Source organism: Pseudorasbora parva, chromosome 3, assembly GCF_024679245.1.
Source record: "Pseudorasbora parva isolate DD20220531a chromosome 3, ASM2467924v1, whole genome shotgun sequence".
NCBI lineage: Eukaryota > Metazoa > Chordata > Actinopteri > Cypriniformes > Gobionidae > Pseudorasbora > Pseudorasbora parva.
In genome coordinates this window covers 27,011,060-27,035,738 of record NC_090174.1, presented here as the reverse complement: position 1 = coordinate 27,035,738, position 24,679 = coordinate 27,011,060, and the positions used below count along the sequence as shown (strand labels likewise).

Sequence of the window (24,679 nt, the reverse complement as noted above, 5' to 3'; positions counted from 1 at the left end):
TTTCTTTTCGCATGAAGAAAGAAATACATTACCATCTTGGATGAGATGGGGGTAAGTAAATGATCAGGACATTTCCATTTTAAAGTTAACTAATCCTTTAAAGTTCCAATATGCAACTTTCTTGTACTCAATTTACTAAATGTATATAATGAGGAGTACATCATGAATTCATCTGTGTTTTTGTCTTATCTTGAATGACTACGGTACACCTATGCCTAAGTGTTTAATTTGGACTATTTTAGTCCAATTCGGGTTCCACCGCTGTGGAGGAGCACAGTCCCTGCGTGACTCGTCATAGACATAAACATAAACATAGAGAAGTAGATCCGGCTGTTCTTCTGCAAGACGCATGCAGTTTTATTAACCGCTAGAACGCCAAAAGTTGCATAGTGTTGCCTTAAAAGAAGATAATTGTTATTCATCACCATAATAATAATAATAATAATAATAATAATAATAATAATATTTTTTTTTAAATCTGACTAGGAATGTATATTATTTATCAGCATATCTTATAATGCAAGAGGATGCGATGTTGAATAAATATTATTTTATTTGTTTTATTTTGAGTACTTCATGCAATAATGTCACAATATTATTCAAAATATAACATGGAAAGAAAAATAGATGATAATGATAATGATAATAATAATAATAATAATAATAATAATAATAATAATAATAATTTTTAAAAAATCAGACTTGGAATGTATATTATTTAACTTGATAATACAAGATGACGCGATATTTGTATTATTTTGAGTACTTCATGCAATAATGTCACAATATTATTCAAAGTATAACATGGAAGGAAAAATAAACCACCAAGCCATGCTTGTCAGATCTTATTAGACCAATGTATTAACAATGTATTTAAAAAAAAAAAAATTTAAATTCAGGAGAACCCCACATTTCTTTGGTAAGAGAAAAACATTTAAGATAAACAAAGATCAAAAAAGCAAATGTAGGCTACACTATTCAGTGTAGCAACAATAATCCAAGCTTGAATGTGGGTACCCTGAAATATCTCTCTCCATTCAGGGGTGAAAATCTTCATTAACATGCTTGAATAGGCTGCATAATATTATAAGCTATTTCATGCTGTCGTGCTTCGCCTCTCCTCTCATGTTTAATTTGCTGCTGTTTGTGTTCTACTCTGTGCGAACACAAAGAGAATGAAAGTGCAGATGAGACTAGCCCTAAGCCAAACTGGAGAACATCAATAGGGAATATGAAGGATGTGCATGTAAAGACAATATGTTAAAAGCTTATCAGAACTCAACATAGGATTTTGCTCAATACTTGCTGATTTATTGAAAGGCTACAAACTACATATTTTAAAATATATTTATATTCTAAATTTAATAGGGCAGTCCATGGATCCTCAGGAACAACAGCACAATGTTAGTGTGATTTTTTTAATGTATAATATATTGCATTTCTATACAACAGCTCTGCTAAACAAAGTAAATAAAAACACCCTACACTCCATAATATTACATTTGTTTTAGTATATTCAATCCCAATCAAAATGAGTAGTTCCTCATCATGTAATATGCCACCATGTACAGGTCATTCTCAAAAAATTAGCATATTGTGATAAAAGTTCATTATTTTCCATAATGTAATGATAAAAATTAAACTTTCATATATTTGAGATTCATTGCACACCAACTGAAATATTTCAGGTCTTTTATTGATTTAATACTGATGATTTTGGCATACAGCTCATGAAAACCCAAAATTCCTATCTCAAAAAATTAGCATATCATGAAAAGGTTCTCTAAACGAGCTATTAACCTAATCATCTGAATCAACTAATTAACTCTAATCACCTGCAAAAGATTCCTGAGGCTTTTAAAAACTCCCAGCCTGGTTCATTACTCAAAACCGCAATCATGGGTAAGACTGCCGACCTGACTGCTGACACCCTCAAGCGAGAGGGTAAGAAACAGAAAGAAATTTCTGAACGAATAGACTGTTCCCAGAGTGTATCAAGGCACCTCAGTGGGAAGACTGTGGGAAGGAAAAAGTGTGGCAAAAAACGCTGCACAACGAGAAGAGGTGACCGGACCCTGAGGAAGATTGTGGAGAAGGACCGATTCCAGACCTTGGGGGACCTGCCGAAGCAGTGGACTGAGTCTGGAGTAGAAACATCCAGAGCCACCGTGCACAGGCGTCTGCAGGAAATGGGCTACAGGTGCCGCATTCCCCAGGTCAAGCCACTTTTGAACAAGAAACATTGGCAGAAGCGCCTGACCTGGGCTACAGAGAAGCAGCACTGGACTGTTGCTCAGTGGTCCAAAGTACTTTTTTCGGATGAAAGCAAATTTTGCATGTCATTCGGAAATCAAGGTTCCAGAGTCTGGAGGAAGACTGGGGAGAAGGAAATGCCAAAATGCCTGAAGTCCAGTGTCAAGTACCCACAGTCAGTGATGGTCTGGGGTGCCATGTCAGCTGCTGGTGTTGGTCCACTGTGTTTTATCAAGGGCAGGGTCAATGCAGCTAAGCTATCAGGAGATTTTGGAGCACTTCATGCTTCCATCTGGAGATGAAGATTTGGTTTTTCAGCACGACCTGGCACCTGCTCACAGTGCCAAAACCACTGGAAAATGGTTTACTGACCATGGTATTACGGTGCTCAATTGGCCTGCCAACTCTCCTGACCTGAACCCCATAGAGCAGCGGTTCCCAAACTTTATTACCTGCGCACCCCCTTCTATGTCCTGAACGGGTTTGTGCACCCCCAATACCCACTTAAAAAAAAAAAAAAAAAAAAATCTGTTTTATCGCCATATTAAGATTATATCATGGGCAAATAACCAGAAAACGAATGACAATAACAACATCAAAAAAGTTTCAATATAATGCAACAAAGCCACGCACAAGCTTCCACTTTAAGAGGATGTGACAGACACACGCTCAGCAACAGAAAGCACGGTTATTTTCAGCCGCGCACACTGTGAATGACAGCTCGTCAGTAAATGCGCGCTCTTTGCGGCCAAGCAGATTTGTTTCAGTTTTGAATTAACGTTAGTACCGATTCGGGGGCGGGTTGCTTGTGGGTTCATTAGCCTATTTTTCTTAATGAAAAACACAACAACACACAATGACAAACTCACTTACTTTTACATTTCACTTTGAAACCAAATCTTCTGAGATCATCTTGTCTTTTTTATTTATTTATTATTCTATGGAAAATCCCATTTAAAAAAAAAACGCCATTACATTTTTCCTCTCGCGCACCCCCTGGTGGCAGCTCGCGTACCCCTGGGGGTGCGCGCACCACACTTTGGGAATCCCTGCCATAGAGAATCTGTGGGACATTTTGAAGAGAAAGTTGAGAGACGCAAGACCCAACACTCTGGATGAGCTTAAGGCCGCTATCGAAGCATCCTGGGCCTCCATAACACCTCAGCAGTGCCTCAGGCTGATCGCCTCCATGCCACACCGCACTGAAGCAGTCATTTCTGCAAAAGGATTCCCGACCAAGTATTGAGTGCATAACTGAACGTAATTATTTGAAGGTTGACTTTTTAAAAAAATCAAAAACACTTTTCTTTCACTGGTTGGATAAAATATGCAAAAAAAATTTTGAGATAGGAATTTTGGGTTTTCATGAGCTGTATGCCAAAATCATCAGTATTAAAACAATAAAAGACCTGAAATATTTCAGTTGGTGTGCAATGAATCTAGAATATATGAAAGTTTAATTTTTATACACGTTGTGCACCTGCCTATAGGAGCATATTACTAACACATTCTTTAATGGTGCGCTATGCAACTTTCCGTCCACTAGAGGTTCACCTATTCTAAACAAAAGCGTAGTTTGATGATGCCAAGTTTGAGCGCAGTATCTTGGGACGTGGTCTTTACCTCACAGTCGGTGGAAAATAGGACTCGGGCAGAAATCATGTTCATGGATGCGGTTATTAACGTTACTGTAGTGTAAAGCAGAGCAGGGCCGAGAGTGGTGGAGCTGAGCACGGCCGCTGGAGCGATTGTTATAGAAACACACCAGTGGCGATTTCTTTAAGACTGCAAGGGAAGCTCGGCTTCCCTTATAATGTCACAAAATTAATGGTCAAATATGTACAATTATATTAACATTGTATTGACTAAAAATGCGTTAGAAAACGTTCATCTCAAAGACGAGTTCGTTCAGAATCAGTTACATATAGCAGGTCGGCTGACTCGATTTCCTTCTCATACATTCCCGCAGCGTCACAGTGCATTTCCCTATTGAAGCCCAGCGTCCATTGACTTCAATGGGGCTGCTTTGAACGTTTTTTTTCAGCGCTTCGAAACTAGACGGTCATTGGATAAACGCTGCGATTATGTCCCGCCCACGGACGCTCAGCGTCTCTGGGAGTGAATGGGGAGTGGGCTGGCCTGGACTCCGAGCTTCTGCGTGATGATTGGAGGGTCTGCATCTCCTTTTGACTGACAGCGATTCTGTACTATAAGGAATCACTGAAGCTATTCGCGCTCAGTCCCATCGCGAATTTCTCAAGTTCAGTCGAAATAAAAACTGCTGCAACATATTTCTTTGATATTTGCTTGGCGAAATTGTTTGATTTTCATCATACATTTCACACAATTATACACCACATTCCTTGTTTCAGTTTTACAGAGTTGAATATTTTTTTAGATCGTTTATTCATTCACAGGGTAAAAGACCATTTTCTTGAAAAGGAACGTAGGGCAGAATTTACTTTTAAATAAATAAGACAATTGGCCAAAAATGAGCTTCCCCTCTCTGACAGACCAGTAGCCGCCACTGAAACACACGATATCTAAGTGTATGCACACTATACTGTCCATGTCCAGAAAGGGAATAAAAACATCATCAGTAGTCCTTATATGACATCAGTTAGTTAATTAGAATCTCTTGAAGCATCGAAAATACATTTTAAAGAATAAAGATTCAAACGGTTATGAATCAGCGTATTGATTCATGATTCGGATCGCGTGTCAAACTGCCAAACTGCTGAAATCAGGTGATATTAGCGATCCAAATCATGAATCTATACACTGATTCACAACAGTTTGACTCTTTGTTTGAGGATTGAAAACAAAACTGGAAGAGAAGACAATGCTGAATAGTCGTAGTATTTGTGATTTTTGGACCTAAATGTATTTTCGATGCTTCAAGAGATTCTAATGAACTAACTGATGTCACATATGGACTACTGTGATGATGTTTTTATTCCCTTTCTGGACATGGACAGTATATTGTGCATAAACTTGCATACGCTATTGGACTAAATATAAAATTTCTTAAACTGTGTTCTGAAGATGAACGGATCCCTTACAGGTGTGGAACGACATTAGGGTGAGTCATTAAAGACATACAGTAGTTTTGGGTGAACTAACCCTTTAACTTTAGACCAGGTATTTGTCAATGGTGCAGCCAAAGTCTATTTCAGTTGCCTCAAAATAGCAACGTGCCAACAATGCGCCTAAACATACAGCGTTTTCAGACCAGCATGCCAACCACAACAGTGGGTTTTTTCACTGAAGTCTCAGTAGACACATCCCTTGAAACAGAGCATTCAAGCCAGAGGGCTAATATCGCCCATGGGCGCACAGATGGGCACAAATACATTTGCTATTTAAACAACATGGCACATTATGTGAAAACAAATGATAACTGCATCAGGATGAAACTAGCAAAAAACACTTGCCGCATTCCGCTGAGTGTATGATAGGGCCCAAGATGGCTCAGACAGAAAGGCAATTACTTTACATGCAATCTGCAAGCAATCACATCATTACCACATGGTGCAAGCTGATTGGCCTCTGCTGATCCTGGAGCCAATGAGATTGCTTGCTCAACATTTAAATAGTCTGGTTCATTGTTTGCTGTAAGATAGTTATGCAGCGTGTTATCAGAGGTCTTCTGAAACCCTCCACTTCCCTCAGCTCCACCTGTCTAGCTATGGGATTTTTGTATGACTATTCATAGAGCAGCATATCCTATATGCTATATATCTTATTCATACAGAAGCGGGTCTGTGTATCGATCAGCAGTACCAAGTCCGTATTTGATCTGCAGAAGCAGCGTCGCAGATCTGTTACATATGATCTGCTATCCAGGCTAAGAGACTGCATGACTGAAAACATCCGTTGCATAAGCGGTTAACCAGAATGTGTTAAAACATGGTTCAGCAGTTTACCGCAGGCGCAGGCAGAACACAAAAGAATAGGAAAAATCATCAGCAAAGTTTTAAATGGCACAGTGAGCAAGTACTGAACACAATCAAATATCAGTGTCATAGCTCCAAAAGCTAACAAAATATCCTTTATCTTATTCTTCAGTAATTGTTACTCTGATATAAGGAAAGTGTTATATTATCGCGACAGGTAGAGATAAACCCATGCTAGATATAGATCCAGGTTGCCAAAGAGCCAAATATGTAAGAATGATTGGCAAAACATTCATGCATTTAAGGGTTAAAGGGCAAAAGTAGACCAGAGTCACCAGACTGAAGATTCAGCTTCATGTTATATGTAATGTGGGAAAGTGGGTAAAAATAGAGTCTGTGTTTATGATTGCTAGGAAAATGGAATGTGCCCATTTAGGCAGGAGAGAAAAGCACTTACAGCGCAGCAGTAATATTGCCATGCTAATAATGGCAGTTAAACAATGGAAATCAATATGGGTTGAGGCACTGGATTGTTCATCAGGATTTAGTTACTTTGCATTTTCGACTTGTATATTAAGTGAGAATATTACAATTTGTGTTATGTAAAATTGTTACTGTTGTATTGCTAAAAAGCACAAAGTCGAAACAAAATTCATTCAGACGCCTTCAACGTTTCCTCACATTTATTAGTTTATTTAATAGGGCCCATACGCAGCACAAATGTTGTGCCAGAGTTAGCTAAATAGCTAATTTGCATCTGTTTATTGCATTCTGTTTATCACAGTTTATTCGCTATAATTTAGAAAATGGTAATAAAATATGACAAGAACTCAGAGTTAAACTGTGTCAGAACAAATTAATCTAGATGATGTCATTAATCTATAGATGACTTTTATAGAAAGGGATACAAAACATGGTCACGTAAAAGTGTCTGAATAATTTTGGTCCCAAATTTGTATCAATTTTACTGGTAGTCCATAATAATATTTGGGTATAATATGTCAGTTTGCTTTATTTTGCCATCCTCACTTACAAAAATGAACTATGGTGTCCTGCACCCACTAGTAAATAAATATATCTGGTTTCTAAATAATTTAGGGTTGGACTAAATATAGAGACCACAATTTTGAATCCATCCATCCATCCATATGAAAACACCACTGAAAATATGATTAATATACCTATATGACTCATGTTAAAGGATATTATGATGATAAACTTAACAATATCTTTAGAGGGTTGGATCACCCAAAAATGAAATTCTGTAATTACGGTAATTAAATACCCGGAGCTTAATGAATCAGCGTATTGATTCATGATTCGGATAGCATGTTAAACCGCCAAATTGCTGAAATCACGTGACTTTGGCGATCCGAATCATGAATCGATACACTGATTCATAACGGTTCGAAACTTCACGAAGCTGCATTTTAAAATTGGCCATCTATTCTTGTTATTTATGTTTTTTTTGTGCACAAAAACCAATGATGTCGCTTCATAGAATGATTGTAGAATCACTGTAGTGATATGGCCTTTGTAACGACATCTTTAGTGCCTTTTATGGGTCCTGAGAGAGGAAATTACATTAGGGTCGGAGGCCTTTCTAAACCATCGGATTTCAACAAAAATATCTTCATTTGTGTTCCGAAGATGAACGGAGGTCTTACAGGTGTCGAACGGCATGAGGTTAAGTAATTAATGACAGAATTTTCCTTTTTGGGTGAACTAACCCTTTAAAATGTCATGCATGACTGAGAATCAGTGTGGGATTTCACATGACTGACAAGTGGAGGCTTTTACTTTAATGAACAGTGGCTGGTCAACAGCTAATCTTAGTGATTCTGGTCCTGAGGTCTATATAACTTATTTTAGATAAACAGGCACCTGACTTGTAGGTGGAGTTCGTGTTATCGGTATTAGAGGAACGGTGAGGCTATTATGCTGATTTTGCAATAACCAAAACTGGTTAATATTTCTTATAGACAAGCCTTTACTCTTTAATAATCTTTAATAATCTTTAATCACGCTTCATATTCTTCCATATTGCTTTCTCTATATTTCTCTCTTTCACACTCAGAACAGAGGTCAAGGTGTCCTCCTCCCTCTAGCCAAGATGACCGCAATTGTATGACATCATTGCTAATGCCTCCAGCACGGACCACCAATTTATCATCCTTTGCGCTTTTCATTCACCTCCTGCTCACCTTACCTCTCCTTCTATGAGATGTACACTCACTCACAATTATCCTGCAAGGCTTCTCAGGGACCAGCTCTAACTCACTGTTCTGTGCTGGTCTACAGGTCAGTGGATCCCTACTGGTTTTGTTTATAGTACAAAACATTAAAATGTAGTCATTGGTTTATTAATGGTTAGCAGCAGCCAATAAATACATGGTTACAGCACAAAATACGTATTTATAAAAGTATTTATACTCACATAGTCATGAAAAGCTTTGGCTTCACTTGAGTGTTCACATGTTTCTCTTCTCTCAGGAGCAGCACAGTAGAGGTCCCAGAAAACACTGCGATAAAAGATGCACAATATCATATAAAAGACATTATAATTGTAGAATCACTGTAGAATCTGCAGTCTGAGAATGAATTAAAGCTCTATTTGGACAGGAATAGTTTTCCCTGAAATGTTTGTTTCACAGATGTACTTTGATTTTTGATCCTGTCAGAATCAAATATGTATTTTTCTTGCACAACATTGGTATAAATTACAGAGAATTTAAAAAAGCAAATACCATTCAGCTAACTTGGGAATCCTCTGAGAAATTGAATTAATTCCATTTACACTACCATTTACACTACCATTTACACTACCATTAAAAAATGTGGGGTCAGTAAGATTTTTATTTAAACTTGACATCTTTGCATTTGAAAGAAGCAAGATATTTATCATTTCACAAAATATTTCTGTTTCAAAAATAACTGCTGAATAAAATATCATGAAAAAAAAGACACCAATGCATTCAACATTGATAATAATATTGTCATTTTCAACACTGATAATTATAAGAAATTTTGTAATTTCTTCACCATATCAAAACTTTAATTGCATAATAAATCAAATAAAACATAAAATTGATGATGTCAGGTTAAAACACAAGAGTCTACAAAACTGCACCGTACTACGGAAGCTTATTGCATTCACTTGAGAAAAAAAAATCTACTCTGTTTTTCTGAATTAATGACTTAATTATCTCAGAATTATGAGATAATTTGTCATGAATATTTTTTTTTGCTCTGTTTTTCTGAATTAATGACTTAATTATCTCAGAATTATGAGATAATTTTTTCTTGAAAAAAAAATTGTTCTGTTTTTCTGAATTAATGAGATCCCTCAAAGTCCTGCCAAGAGCTCTATTTTAGCTGGATTGCATGGAAGTAAACATGTCCCGCCTTTCAAGTTTAATCCAGTTTTATTTTACTTTGGGTTTGAAGCATTGCTGCTGTCTTTATGTAATATAAATGGTATTGTTTTTAGTGTGTCAATTTTGTGCAGACACCTCAAGAATTTGCCTGTTTCTCCATATCAGACATGGTATGCTTTGCGAGCCCGGTCTCAATGAAAATGCGTATAAATAGTACAAGTGTGGAATCTTGTGGAATGTATAGGCCAAAATGAGTTTTGGTATGCATATGGTACACAGTTTTTCACGTGCTTATGATACGCACTTTATGGCGTATTATACGTACGAATCCCCCACCCTACCACCCCCAACCTACCCAAGAGCATGTCATATGCACGCCATAAAGAGTGTATCATATGCACGAGAAAGACTGTGTAGCACGATTTCACACTCGTACTATTGATACGCATTACTATGTGATCGTGTTAAGATGATGCATCTGAAATGCATTCAGGCTGGCTACGTGGTGACAAGAGACAATCAGGTAATTGTTGAAAATACTGGATCCCCATGGAGTGCAATAGCAATGTCAAGCAGATCATCAGAATGTTCATTTCTGCTGTCATGAGCTGTCTGCACAAAGTTGACGCACTAAAAACAATACAATTTTTATTACTTAAAGACAATGTCTCAAACCCAAAGTAAAATAAATCCAGATTAAATTTAAAAGGCGAGACATGTTTACTTCCATGCAATCCAGCTAAAATAGAGCTCTTGGCAGGACTTTGAGGGATCTCATTACCGGATTTTTCGGACTATAAGTCGCACTTTTTTTCATAGTTTGGCTGGTCCTGCGACTTATAGTCAGGTGCGACTTATATATCAAATTTAATTCATACTGACTGACAAGAATAAACATATAGCCGCGAGAATGCGCTCTATGCTGCTCCTGTAGCCTAATATTTACTTATAGACAACAACTTAGAAAGACTGAACACAAACAAAATGCCCCCATAAAGAAAATCTTATTCTGCAAAATACAAACAGCATGTAGTAAAACATGCAGCGGAGAACGATTCTCACAGCGTTCGTCTCGCGCGGCTGAGCCTCTCCCGGCAGAGAGTTCAAGCCTCTGTGGACTCGTTCCTTCAGCTCTGGCCATCTTGCTTACAGTCCGCAAGTAGATTTCTTTTTCTTCTTCATCACAATTAAAGTAACCTCTGTTTTTCGCCAGTCCCTTACAAGTTTCTCACTCACTTCAAACTTTCTTTCTTCTGCTCGGGTTATGCAGTGAAGCGGGCACGAGCGAGTGCACGCGAGCAGGTGCTCGCATGCGCGCGCGGGTGCTCGCGTGCTCGCATGCGCGCGGCTCCAGCTCTGCCCTAATGCGACTTATAGTCCAGTGCGACTTATATATGTTTTTTTCCGCGTCATGACGCATTTTTTGACTGATGCGACTTATACTCCGGAGCGACTTATAGTCCGGAAAATACGGTAATTCAGAAAAACAGACCAATATTTTTTTTCAAGAAAAAGTTCTCATAATTCTGAGATAATTAAGTCATTCATTCAGAAAAACAGAGTAGATTTTTTTTTCTCAAGTGAATGCAATACGCTTCCATACAGAACAGCCATGATCCTTATCATAATTAATTATTTTCCTTAATTCATATATTGTTTACTGTAAAATTATTATTTGTTTATTTTAACAGGATCGTTTTACATACATTCAGACAACATGATCCCCACAATGCCCATATCAACTAAATATCCCACAATATTACAGACTTTCCTATTCTAATAATTATAACTCAAACTTTTTTTCTTCAACTCAAAAACTAATTCCATTCAAATAGTGCTAAAGAAACATGTTCAAGCAGATATTCTTACCACCACCATGAGTGCAAAAACCCTGGCGGCTCCCCTAATGTTATGTTCTTCTCCCATCGGATCTGCCGAGTTAAACAGAGAACAAAAGAAGAGTTATAAAGATTCAGTGACAAGCCGACCTGTGCTCCCTTTGTGGTTTAAACATAATTAAGGGCAAATTCTGCCATGGAGAGCTGAACTTTGAGTCAAAAATGGTGCCCAGAATAAATTTGAGAGATAAAACAGTAGCTTGTGTCAGTGTGACAGTCTATGACTTCAGTCATTTATTCAGTTCAGTTCACCAATTGACACTTCTCTAAGCTCCATCCTCCTTGGTTGTTTACTTGGCATGCCAGTGGACAGAATTGGACATTTTCAAAGAAGTGGCAGCGTCTTATATTGTTGTATAATTTAGCATTAGAAGAGAGTGTTTTAATATATTCAAGCAATCAGGACTTCCATAGACTTAAAAAAAGCTTGTCTGATAATTTGGTGGATAGCAACAGTTGATAAGGTAGACTGGTCAGTAACAGGCTGGGCTTAGTGAAGGTCAGTTTATAAAGCTACATAAGCCTGGCCAATTCCAGTCCTGGAGGGCACTGTCCTGCATAGTTTAGCTCCAACCCTGATGAAATACAACTCAACCAGCTTATCAATGTCCTCAGGATTACTGGAAGGCTACAGGATGGTGAGTTTTATTAAGGTTTGAGGCTAAACTCTGTAGGACAGTGTCCCTGCAGGACTGAAATTGCCCACCCCTGGCCTAAAGTATACCTTGGTTTTTACATCGAAGCAAGGGTATGCGTTAGGGCTGTACGGTTAATAGAAATGAAACAGCACACGATTTGACAAGGTCAGGGAATTGTCATTTTTATGTGCAGATTGTCAGTGCAGCACGGCTTTGTGATCAATAGTAAATGCTGCTCCATCCAGCCAGAGGGCGCAGCAAATATGCCCTGCAGAAGTATGATAACGCACGTCGTTCCAGAAAAAATTCCTATAGGCATTAACTCAGTGTTGCGAAGTAGGCACCTTTAATACTATTGCTGTGGTCTGTTGTTCATATCCGTGGGTTGAAGTGACCCCAATAATGTGATATTTAGCCCTGCAACCTGTTAAACCCTGCAAAAAAAAAAAAAAAAACAACCTGTGAAGGCTTTTTTTCTACAGGAGGATCCCCCTGAAATCCCTGGGGCTAGTTTTGGGCTAGTTTTAATTAGCGATTGAATTGGTGGCAACCCTGATCATACTATCGCTGTAGCTGAATAAACAGAAGATTCAAAATGCTTTGATTAAACACAAATAATAAAGGTTAATCTAAATTCTTCAAGCCTTAAACAAGCCTTGGTCATTTTCATGATAACACCGTATACGTATACTTCAATGCTAATTGACGTAGCATTCATCACTGTATAGCAGGGGTCGCCAACTGGCGGACTCCGGTCCGGATCCGGACCGCGAGATGCATCCATCCGGACCGCGAAGCTGTTTGACACACTGAAATAACTAAATGCCAAATGCGATTTAAAATAAATAAATACATAATCACATTTATATCAGGCAGCTCAGTAGAACCGTTTTTCCTATGTTGCCACAGTTGCGTTGACAGTTAAAGGGTTCGCACACCGGACTGAAGCTCATGGGCGCGTCTCAGGATCTCACAGCGGACGCACACATTACGCGCGAGCTCAGTTTTGAATCGACTCCTGACAGAAGAACTTCACGATGAGTGTATCTCTTGTAGCACAAGGTGAGATCAGTATGTACATGGACGATTTAAGGGAAATATAATATAAATGTAATACATCGTGCAGCTCTTCTGTCAGAAGTCGATTCAAAACTGAGCTTGCGCGTATGTGAGCGTCCAGTGTGAGATCCTGAGACGCGCCCATGAGCTTCAGTCCGGTGTGCGGCTACGTTACTACACTCTAAAAACTAATTCAGAGGACCTTTAGTCATTACTTAAATATATATATTGTTGTGAAATAAAAAATCAAGTTCTGAGAAACTATTAGACTTTTTAATTATAATTGTTATTTTATTGAGTTGGGATGACACACAAATTATGCCTATTGATGAAATATACTATCATGACTTGTCAGAGTTTAACATTTTCAGTTAATCAAGAAACAATTTAATTTTAAGTTCTGTTAATGTAAAAAACAATTTGATGACGTGCAAACAGCTAGCCCACAGTTTCCGCTTGCAAGGCCATGCAACGAGACGAGTGAAGCATGTGGTGAATGGTAAGTAGTTTTATGCTTAATTACACATATTCGCATTCGCTCAGGATTCAGTTGGTGACAGCCTTCAGTGGTCGGCAACTGGCGGCCCGCGGGCCAAAAGTGGCCCGCCAGCGATAATATCTGGCCCGCGGCGCGCCCGCATCTGCCGAATCTGGCAGATTGTTTTGATAGCGGCTGGTTCTGAAATATATCTGTCAGTGTAACGGAGGCGAGTTAATGAGAACTGTGCAGGTAAACTCCCGTTATTTCAAGAGACGATCACTTCGTCTAGAGGCCAGTGGAAAGTTACGCAGCATTTAGTCTCATCGTTAGAGCGTCAGACTCCCGTGCTGAAAAGACCCGAGTTCGAGCCCCGCTCAGAGCGGGCAGTGCGAATTTATATCTACATTCAATCAATTTTGTCTTTAGTGATTTTGCCTTTAAAAAAATTACAGCAACGTTTCAGCAGTAATGTTTTATTTTAGGATAAATTCAGAGCTTTCAATTTGAAAAGTTCTGAAAGACATTCAAGAGTCTGTGGAATAGATCGCTAGACACGCCTCTGAAAGAGCCGTCATGAAATGTCTGGTATGATGACAAAACGAACAGTGAAATATTGAAACGTTTGATTATATCGCGGGGCGTCAGCACCAACACGTGAACAATAACAACTCAAATTCAGCTTCCTTTTTATCAAAAAATATTGACAAGAACCAGCAAAAAGGTGCCATGCTTCAACTTCGTTGCAGATTAGACACACCAGCTTTGCATTCACAAAACCAGGTAGGATGCATGCACAGATGTCTTCCCATTCTTATTGTATGCCCTGTTTTCGCTGTTAACTTTCCTCTTTAGACTCTTTGATAGTGCTATCTTAAATGTTAACATCACTCTGTACTTGGAGAGTTTAGCCTGTCTCCAAAACGCAAACGATTGCAAAAAAAATGCAGTTTACTACGTGAGGATGCCAAGGAATTATTCTGAGCTAAAAGTATGCTACATGACGTCAAATAAGTATTACAATAGGTTCCATGTGTAACAATCAAATTAAAATATATTTATAATTCACAATATGGAAAGTGGAAATAATAAAACATAGTTCGTTAAGAGCAATCAAACATGCCAATAATGGGCTTATTCAAATCCTCTTTTATGTTTTGACTTATTTTTATTTATTTATTTATTTATTAAATTATCCCTTGAATTCTGGCCGCCATCTAGTGGCAATTTTTTTTGGCCCGTGGCCAAATATACTTGTAACCAAATACTGAAATCTGTAAGTCCTTACTCTGAAATCTGCGCAGTGTTGATAGTAACGTTATAACTAGTCTGTGTACCGAGGAGGTAAAGTTAGCTAACCCATGTGTTTATTAGTTAAACACATGGGTTACAGCGGGGCTGGGCGATAAAACGACATGTCTCGAGATAGACATGTAATCAATAGGCTATTAATAAAAATGCGTTCGATAAAACGCTCGATATATATTTTTTATTTATTACATATACGTTATATTTTTCTTCGTCGGAATAAACGGGAGGCTGAGTGTGGCTAAAGATTTTTTCTCACGGTCATGACAGAAGAGCAAAAACATGGTAAGCCTGAATATCATTAGGAAATTTTTTTTTATCATTAATGGTGTCTGTTTATATTTAAAAAAATTGCCTCCTGGAAAACACAGGAAAAATTATTTTCTATAGGACAGGGCTCAACTTAATTATTAAGCTCATGTTACTTAGAAATGTGTTTTATTGTGGCCAAAAAACTTTTTCACCTAACTTAAAACATTATGTTGGATCAACTTAATTACTTGCATTCATGTAGAAAATTATTAAGTTCATGTTACTTAAAAATGCATTTTTATTGTGGCCTAAACTTCTTCACCTAACTTAAAACATTATGTTGGATCAACTTAATTACTTGCATTCATGTAGAAAATTATTAAGTTCATGTTACTTAAAAATGTGTTTTATTGTTGCATAAAAGGTAATTCACCATACTCAAAATATCGTTTAGAATTAATGTAATTCTGCCAGTAGTCTTAACATTAAAATTCTAGTGGAAAACGTTAACATATTTTTTTTTGTTGACCCAATGTTTTATTTTTTAGAGTGTATGCTCACTACATGTTTAGACGCGCATTGAAGAGACTGAAGAAAACGGCGCGCAAAACAGAGGCTGAATCAGAAATTGGCCCCTTAACCCTCATTCACTATTCCCTACGTTAGTCCACTATTACAGTTCACTTGAAGGAGTGAATGAAAACGAGTGCGTGAAGTCGGACAGCTCTTGTGTGTACATCGGCTGTACACCCGTTATTGCGGTGCAACATGTGAGTACACTCAAACATGTCCACTGTGGTTTCGGACGCCACTACAAATGGCTGTCCCCTCAAATAATGCCCTATTTAGAGTATAGGGGCGATTTCTGATTCAGCCATACACATTTTAAAGACCCCTTTATCCTCAGCAGTCTGAGGTAAGGGCGCAGAAAATAAATGAGCCAATTTCTCACATGCACTGAAGTTCAGACAATGTAGCTATATTCACTTTTTTATTATTATTATTTTTATTTTTTTTGGAACAAGGAATGTTTATGCTTCCATTCCATCTTTAAGTTCAACTCAGCTCAGCCTTTTGAGAGGTTATTTACGTTTTTCTGGATTTAAAGGAACAGTTGAAATAAAGAGATAAAATATTTTGTGGACTTTTTCATTTTTCCAACACTGGTGGCACCTTATTTTTTGCCTGTTTGTGTTTCTGGATGATATTGCTAATGATTTTTTACCAGTGCAATTTGAAGCACAGAGAGAGCAGTGCTGAAGATAGTCTTTACCTAACTAAATGTAGGCTATACATGTGAATGAACATAAAATTATGAGATTTCTGTTTTGTTTTTTAACCAGGAGGGTTTGTGTTCATTGATTGTTACTGTTTATCTCAGTTCAGCAGAAAAAGCACTTTAGTTGCTAGTAATGTTGAAATTAATGTATTTTCAGTGCAGATTTAGAGATGAAGGCATTTTTTCATTCATCATATTTTTGTCAGACATGGCTACTGGTTGAATTAGATATTTTGTACCAATGCAAACAGAATAACCTCAAAATTAAATACATTTTTTGAAGGATTACCTATGTTTGCTTTAAAAAAATGAAAAGACATACTTTATCTATATGAGAACATATTATATTTTGTTCAATAAAGACATTTTAATCTACACTAATTTCTTTAGTCTGGCAAAAAGACATCGATTCATGTTTTTAGGTATATAACTGTCCGGACCTCGGCCGGTGAGAAGGTTTTTTTTCTGGACCCCAAGCTATTTTAGTTGAAGACCCCTGCTGTATAGAATACTATGAAATACCAGTAATGTGTTGCATGTCTTATATCTTAGGCTACATCAGAAGGATGCTTTCAAACACTCGACTGATATTACGCAGTGAGTTTGGAGTAAAAACATGTTATTAAATGTTGTCTTTTGTTGGACAAAAGCTTCTCATGTTTGGAAAGATGTTTTGCCCCACGTTGCGTTTTCAAATGCACGAGAAACGACAGTGCTTTCAGATGGAGCAGCATTTACTACTGATCAAAGAGCCGCTTCACTAACAAGCTGCGCATAAAATAAAATACAAATGGCAGCCTTTGTGATTTCATAATCGCAATAAACCAAACCGGTTTCAGCGCGATTGGAGGTTATCTCCAATTAATCGTGCAGCACTAGTTTGCGTACAGTGCATGTGATGCAAATATCATTATCAGCATATTACGTGCATTATATACATGCACAGTCAGAATTTTCTAACCGCACAATGTACGCTCAGCTTATCCACAAGGTGTCAATATGGCATAGCCCATTATTTCACAGTTGAAAAAGAAAGACTGAATAAGATGCAACAACAACAAACTCCTGGAGATGGCAACAATCCGAGGTAGGGGACTCATCTTGCATGACTTTTTTTGTGAAAAACTCAAATTTGTGACCTAGCCCTTTGACTAAATTAAGAAAATTACTTGACTTTGACTTGAGAACCAATGACTTGGCTTTGAACAGCATGACGTAATGACCATTACAACTATAATAATTTTAATTTGTAATGTTTTTTTTTTTTTTTTTAATAATTGCAACATCAATTGATAAAATGTAAGTCATGGAACCCCCGGCACCGCTGATCAGAGTGTGGTTTCATGATGCTGAGTGACTCAAATACATTTTTTTTCACATTTCTGGAGAGAAATAGTGCAGACACTAAACAATAATGAAACTTTCGAGTGCACATGTGTCGAGCATCTTTGTTTGTGCATGCTATCAAACGGAGTATACTTTGAAAGGCTGTGCATTTGTCTGTTGCAGATGCGCTTAAACATTCACATGAAAACCGAAGTATGCTTTAGGCTTCCGCACATCCTTCTCCTTTCTCATCCTTAACTCTCTCAAAAGACTAAACAGGAACAGAAAAGACCATCCATCTCGATGAGATCATCAGTTTTAGTCACAGAGTGATGGGCTTACAGACATTAAAGCGCTGACGACAGCTGCCATAAACAACACGGGTGTGCCCAACATTATCTCAATGCATTGCTACGAGAGCCACTGCTATTTTTGGGTTCGAGTCCAGCGGGAACTGGTTACATGAGCAGGGTGGCAAAAGACAGGAGTCGCAAAGGAAACCGGCCACAATGGACGGGGCGGGTGGCTTAGTCATAGAGGCTGGATTGAGTCACGACAGCGATGTCTGGCTTGTTGATTTTCACGTCTGAGTGGTGGGCCAGCCTTTGTGCTTTTACATCTGTGATTGTGCCAGCCTCGTTCTGTCTTCCCTCCTCTCGCTTTGTTCCAGTATTTATCTGATCCATTGTCATTCGCAAATATTTACTTGACTCGTCTGCATCTCCATTTACTTTTACTGTTCAAGATTGTATCTTGTCAGCGATCATGTCATCAGTAAATGAGCTGTCGTGGACATGGATACAAACATATCTTTCCCATGAAAACAGTTTGAGTGTCTCTGTTACAGACCCTTATACAGACCCTTCAGAAGGGATTTAAAACATATTGCTTGCTGTCTGATGAATTGTGACTTCAAGGCAAACAGGTCTCAAAGTGTCCACTCTTTGTTCTGGGTCAACCAAAGGCCTTTCAAAACTAGCTATTTCTAACTAAAACTTCATGTTTGAAGATAAACAACGTTCATTTAGAGAGCAGAGCAAGCGAACACAGTCCTTATGAGAATCCATGTAAATAAGCTTAAAATCCCCCGCTGTATCTCCATGAGACAGTGACATTAAACAGAAAGCTTTTGCCCAGTTTCTCGTGCCAGTGTGCTTTTGTATCCAGTGTAATTAAATTAAGCGGGGATCAGAGAACAGTCGGAGTCCCATATGAGCCGTTTACTGCTAATGTAAGCCTACATGTAAATATTATCTCCTCAAAAGTACATCACCTTGAATTGATCACCTTATTCACAGAAAAGGTCTTAGTTAAAATGTAAATAACTGGTTCGCTCACCTCTGACAGGAAGGTCTGTGCGGATTTCTGAGCTCCCACATGTAGCAGATATTCATACACATACAGAGCTAACCTGCAGAGACAGAAAATTAAGTAGATATGAGGAAACCTACTTTAGTTAAAGTATCATGTCACATACAGTAAAATATCCTTCAGGATGCCGTTATCTTAGGTCCTGTTCCAATGGCTAAAATAGTTTCTAAAATAGTTAATGACAAATAATGCCTTCTCTAAAGTGGCAAAATTACCTTGAAAGTCATCATTAACATATTTTCATGTTCCAAACCCATATAAGAAAAGTTACAAAGCTCTTTATAAAGCTGCTGTCACTTTAAGGCCAAATGCACGGATCCAATACAGTGATACACAACTGATATTCTCTTTACTCTTCTCTTTCTCCCAGATGTTTATATTTTAAATATTTTATAAGACATGCATCAAGTGTATGCCAACTAAACTAATCTTTTTTTTTAACTGAAACATACTTTCAAAGTATGGCTATGGGTGCACACACTTGTGCCTAAGAACCGTCTTCTTCCATTTTGCTATGAACTGATCAGTGTTCAAAAATTTTGGGGGGAAATGTATATGACCCTATAAGAGAGATTACTGATAGACTGTCTGCAACAACAGCAAAACAACTTTTTAAAAATTAAAAAAATCCACCGACTTTCAGAGTTGCTACAGAAACGACTTTCGACCTAGATAGAAATGTAGCGGAGTAATAAGTATGATATTTGTCTTTCAAATTTAGTGAAGTAAAAGTCATAAGTTTCCAGAAAAAATAATACTCAAGTAAAGTACAGATACTCAAAAAGTGTACTTACGTACAATAGTCAAGTAAATGCACTTAGTTACTGTCCACCTCTGTCTATAATATGACTTCAGAAGTATGTAGTCATAAGAATGAATGTTATGGTAGTTGTTATGGTGCTTTTTTTGTCATGTCATTTTTGGCCCTTACTTTTTGATTCACTTTCATTTACATGGAGTAAAACAAAATATGTGAACATCCTGACACATATTTTTTGGATACTCTATGCTTTTGATTGAACCCAAATTTATTTGTTTCCTCTCGTATGGTTAAGCAACCCATATGTGAATTAAATAAGGCAACTCAAGTCCTAGTTTGGAGATCATAATTAAGACAAAATTTGGGCAAACACAGAGTTCACAGAGAGTTCAGTCTTCCATTAATCTTCAGTTCACTATTTCACTTTTACAATCTGACATGGAATTTTGAAGAGTTCCGTATCTCTGTGATAACATTTGGTTTTTGTATTGGTGAAAGTTCATTGTAATAAAGCAGAGGATTTTCATATTGAATTTTTTTTTAGTATCCTCTATGAATGTGTGATGGAACCTGAGTCAGCATAGTCCAGCAGCATCCTATTAAATTTTATCATTTCAGGCACAGTCAAATCTAATTATATTTCACATGCATGCAGATGAAGTATTCCCTCTCCTGCTTGTTTCTGCAGACACAACACTTGATGCACCGAATGACCTCCAAATGTTCAGATAATGAGCATTCACTCACACAAAACAAAAATAAAAAATATATGATGGACATTCACTACAATGTATAAGACAGTGTTTGCTCAAGAGAAGAAAGTACTGACAGTGACAGTTTGTATTTCCACAGCATGAAGGTAAGCTCCTAAATTATTATGGATTCCTGAATTAACTGCTCATTTTAAAATCTTCCTGTTCTACTGACATTTATTATGACAAGTAAATCCACTTCACCAGCTAATTACTCTTCCGACAGCAATACCATAGAAATATACACACTAAAAAAAATGCTGTAAAAATTACGGTAACATACTGTTTTACATAAAAACAATAATGTGCTGTAGAAAACAATGCTTTCTGGCAATATTTTTCATGATAAGAAACTGCTGTTAATTTACTGCCCATTTTCAAAAGTAATCTACTGTATTTCTGTATTACGGTTTTGTACTGTAGTACACAATGCATTGAGAGATGGAGCATTTTTTAATCAATAGCATAATGCTGAATGGTAGCCTGACAAGCTAGACCCACATCAAGATGTTTGGTCTGGAAACTCACCATTGACAGGGCTCAATCCGAGGGGCGGGATAAATAGGATAGGATAGCGTAGTGCTACAACCAACCAGAGCAACCAAGGTGAAACGGAGCTCGTTGATAGATTAAACATTTGCCATTCGTCATACGAAATTCGTCATCAGAAGAGCAGACATAAACTGAATGCGCACTGCTGGATTTTTGTAACCGCACATACTTTATACGCCCAGGTTGCACATGCGCATTTAATTGCTGTATTTACATGGGTTGTAACTTGTGATGAGAGATTGCTCAACTGCGCATCATCGAACACCTGTGTGTGTACGAGTCAAAAGTAGCGTACTTTGCAAGGCTGTGCATTCGACTGTGCACATACGCTCGCGTATGCATAAAAAAACGTCTCGGGTTACTATTGTAACCCTTGTTCCCTGAGAGGGAACGAGACACTGCGTCGTCGAGTGACGACACTCTGGGAACGCCCCCAGCGTGACGGCTCTGAAGTATGAATGAAATCAGCCACCAATCCGATTGGTGCAACGTCGTGACGTAACCGGCGACGGCGTACGCGGAAGCTATAAGAAGGCGCCGCCCCAAACAACAGACAGCCTTTGCGATGAAGCGAGCGCTCTACGTGTAGGTGTGGCGACGAGACGCAGTGTCTCGTTCCCTCTCAGGGAACAAGGGTTACAATAGTAACCCGAGACGTTCCCTATATCGAGGGAACTCAACACTGCGTCGTCGAGTGACGACACTCTGGGAACGTCAATACCCACTATGCCACACCGAGACACGCCCATCCTGGTGTGAAACTGGAACCCAGGCACACTCAGGACGCAAGCACTCTAGCACCCGGCGTAGCCGGGAGGTCCAGCTTATAAAATCTTATAAAGGTGTGTGGATTAGCCCAACCCGCCGCCTCACAAATCTCAATAAGTGAGGCTCCCGAAAGGAGGGCCACCGAGGAGGCCAAGCCCCTCGTAGAGTGAGCCCTCACGGCCATGGGTGAAGGCATATTGCGCACCCGATAAGCCGTGGCTATCGCCTGCACGATCCAGTTACTAATAGTCTGTCTCGCCGCAGGCAACCCTTTCTTCGGGGGGCCAAAGCACACCAGAAGCTGGTCCGATTTCCTCCATTGAGCTGACCTGTCTAGATAGACCCTCAATGCCCTAACCGGGCAGAGCAGGTGCAGCCTAGCTTCCTCTGCCGTCGCGTGAGGCGGAGGATGAAAAGCCTGAAGAAATACCGACCCCATCCCTGAAGAAGGGACCTTGGGCACGTAGCCCGGTCTGGGATGCAAGATAGCCTTCACCCCGCCCGGGGCAAACTCCAAGCAAGTAGGCGTGACCGCCAACGCCTGGAGGTCCCCCACTCTCCTCAGAGAAGTGATGGCGAGGAGAAATGCTACCTTCAGGGTCAGATTTCTCGCCTCAGCCGACTCCAATGGTTCGAAGGGGGCCTCAGCCAACCCCTCCAGAACCACTGCCAGGTCCCAAGCCGGGACTCTGGGATGAGCCGCAGGCCTCAATCTCCTAGCCCCACGGAGAAAACGCACAACCAAGTGGTGTCTACCCAAAGGGCCCCCTTCCAAAGGCGAGTGGAAAGCCCCTATGGCTGCCACATACACCTTCAGAGTGGATGGGGTCAAACCAGCGGAGAAACGGTCTTGGAGGAACTCCAGTACTGAAGCGATAGCGCAGTCAACTGGGTTCACCCCCCTTTCTCTACACCAGCTAGTAAAGACATTCCACTTTAGGCTATACAGTTTCCTCGTAGAGGGAGCCCTAGAGCTGAGAATGGTCTCAACGACCTCTTGTGGCAGACCCCCCTCTAGGTACTGTGCCCCCTCAGAGGCCAGACCCAGAGGTTCCACAACTCTGGCCTGGGGTGGAAAATCACACCCCCTGCCTGAGACAGCAAATCCCTCCTCAGAGGGACCTGCCACGGGGTCCCGTCTAGAAGTGCCACAATGTCGGAGAACCAAGCTCGGGACGGCCACCGGGGTGCCACTAATAGGAGGCTGATGCCCTCCCGGCGGACTCGCTCTAGAACTCCCGGGAGCAGAATGATCGGGGGAAATGCGTACAGACGCTGCCTCGGCCACGTCTGTGTCATGGCATCCAGCCCTAACGGGGCCGGAGGCCTGAGGCTGAACCACAGTGGGCAGTGGGTCGTTTCTACGGAAGCAAACAGATCCACTTCCACTGGGCCGAACCTCTCGCACATGGCCTCCACCACCTCTGGATGGAGCCGCCACTCCCCGGGCCTCAGCCCCTGCCTCGACAGGACATCCGCTCCCTGGTTCTGGTCCCCTGGGACATACATCGCTCTGAGAGACGACAGTTTCCCCTGGGACCACAGGAGGATCTGAAGCGCCAACTTGCATAGTGGGCGTGACCTCAGACCCCCCTGGTGATTGAGATACGATACCACCGACGTATTGTCGGATCGTATCAGGACATGGTGGCCGTGAAGGTCTGGGAGAAAGCTCCTCAAAGCTTTGTAAACCGCCAACATTTCCAAGCAATTTATGTGCCAGGAGGAATGTTGGGGTCCCCACGAACCCCTCATGAACCGGCCTTCCATGACCGCGCCCCAGCCCGTGAGGGAGGCGTCTGTTGAAAGGATCTTCCTGCAACATAACGCTCCTAACACAGGCCCCTGGGACAGGAACCTCGGATCCTTCCATATAACGAGGGAACGAAGGCATCTGCGCGTTACCCTGATCATACGGAAAGGTTTTCCCCTCGAGGAAAACCCCTTGGTTCCTAGCCACCACTGGAGGGGCCTCATGTATAGCAGACCCAAGGGAATTACGTTGGATGCTGCTGCCATGAGTCCCAGCAGTCTCTGAAACTGCTTCACAGTGCGGCTGTGGCCTAGCTTCACCCTTGAGACCTCCGCCAGTATAGAACCCACCCGTGCGGGAGACATGCTCGCTCGCATCGAGGTTGAGTCCCATACCACCCCGAGGAACGTAGTCCTCTGGGCGGGTATCAACACGCTCTTGGCCGTGTTCAGTCTCAGCCCCAAGCACCTGAGATGGGCTAAAACGACATCTCGATGCCGAATCGCCATCTCGCGCGACTTTGCCATAATGAGCCAGTCGTCGATGTAATTCAGCACACGGATGCCCTGCAGCCTCATAGGGGCCAGAGCTGCATCCATGCACTTCGTGAAGGTGCGAGGGGAAAGAGCTAGACCGAAAGGAAGCACCCGATATTGGTACGCTTCGCCCCCGAAAGCGAACCTCAGGAACTTCCTGTGGGCAGGAAGGATGGAGACATGAAAGTATGCGTCCTTTAGATCTATCGTGACGAACCAGTCCTCGAACTGGATCAGATTCACGATCATTTGAATTGTGAGCATCTTGAACCTGAATCTCCTCAGAGACCGATTCAAGTACCTCAGATCTAATATTGGACGCAAGCCTCCACCCTTTTTGGGAACAATGAAATAACGGCTGTAAAAGCCCGACTCCCTGTCTGGCGGAGGGATCTTTTCTATCGCCCCCTTGACCAGCAGAGA

At 40.2% G+C, this 24,679-nt stretch overlaps 1 protein-coding gene across 2 annotated transcripts in view; it reads right to left on the bottom strand.

Annotated features, from left to right (window-relative positions):
• ssbp2a (single stranded DNA binding protein 2a) overlaps positions 1 to 24,679 on the bottom strand; it is a 68,310-nt gene that overhangs the window by 22,057 nt on the left and 21,574 nt on the right. For both annotated transcript variants that reach the window (XM_067440067.1, XM_067440066.1), the window contains exons 2-4: positions 19,103 to 19,175; positions 11,396 to 11,457; positions 8,587 to 8,671 (exon numbers count right to left, since the gene is read on the bottom strand). In XM_067440067.1, coding sequence (XP_067296168.1) covers positions 8,587 to 8,671; positions 11,396 to 11,457; positions 19,103 to 19,175 — 220 coding nt within the window. The remainder of the gene's footprint in view (positions 1 to 8,586; positions 8,672 to 11,395; positions 11,458 to 19,102; positions 19,176 to 24,679) is intronic.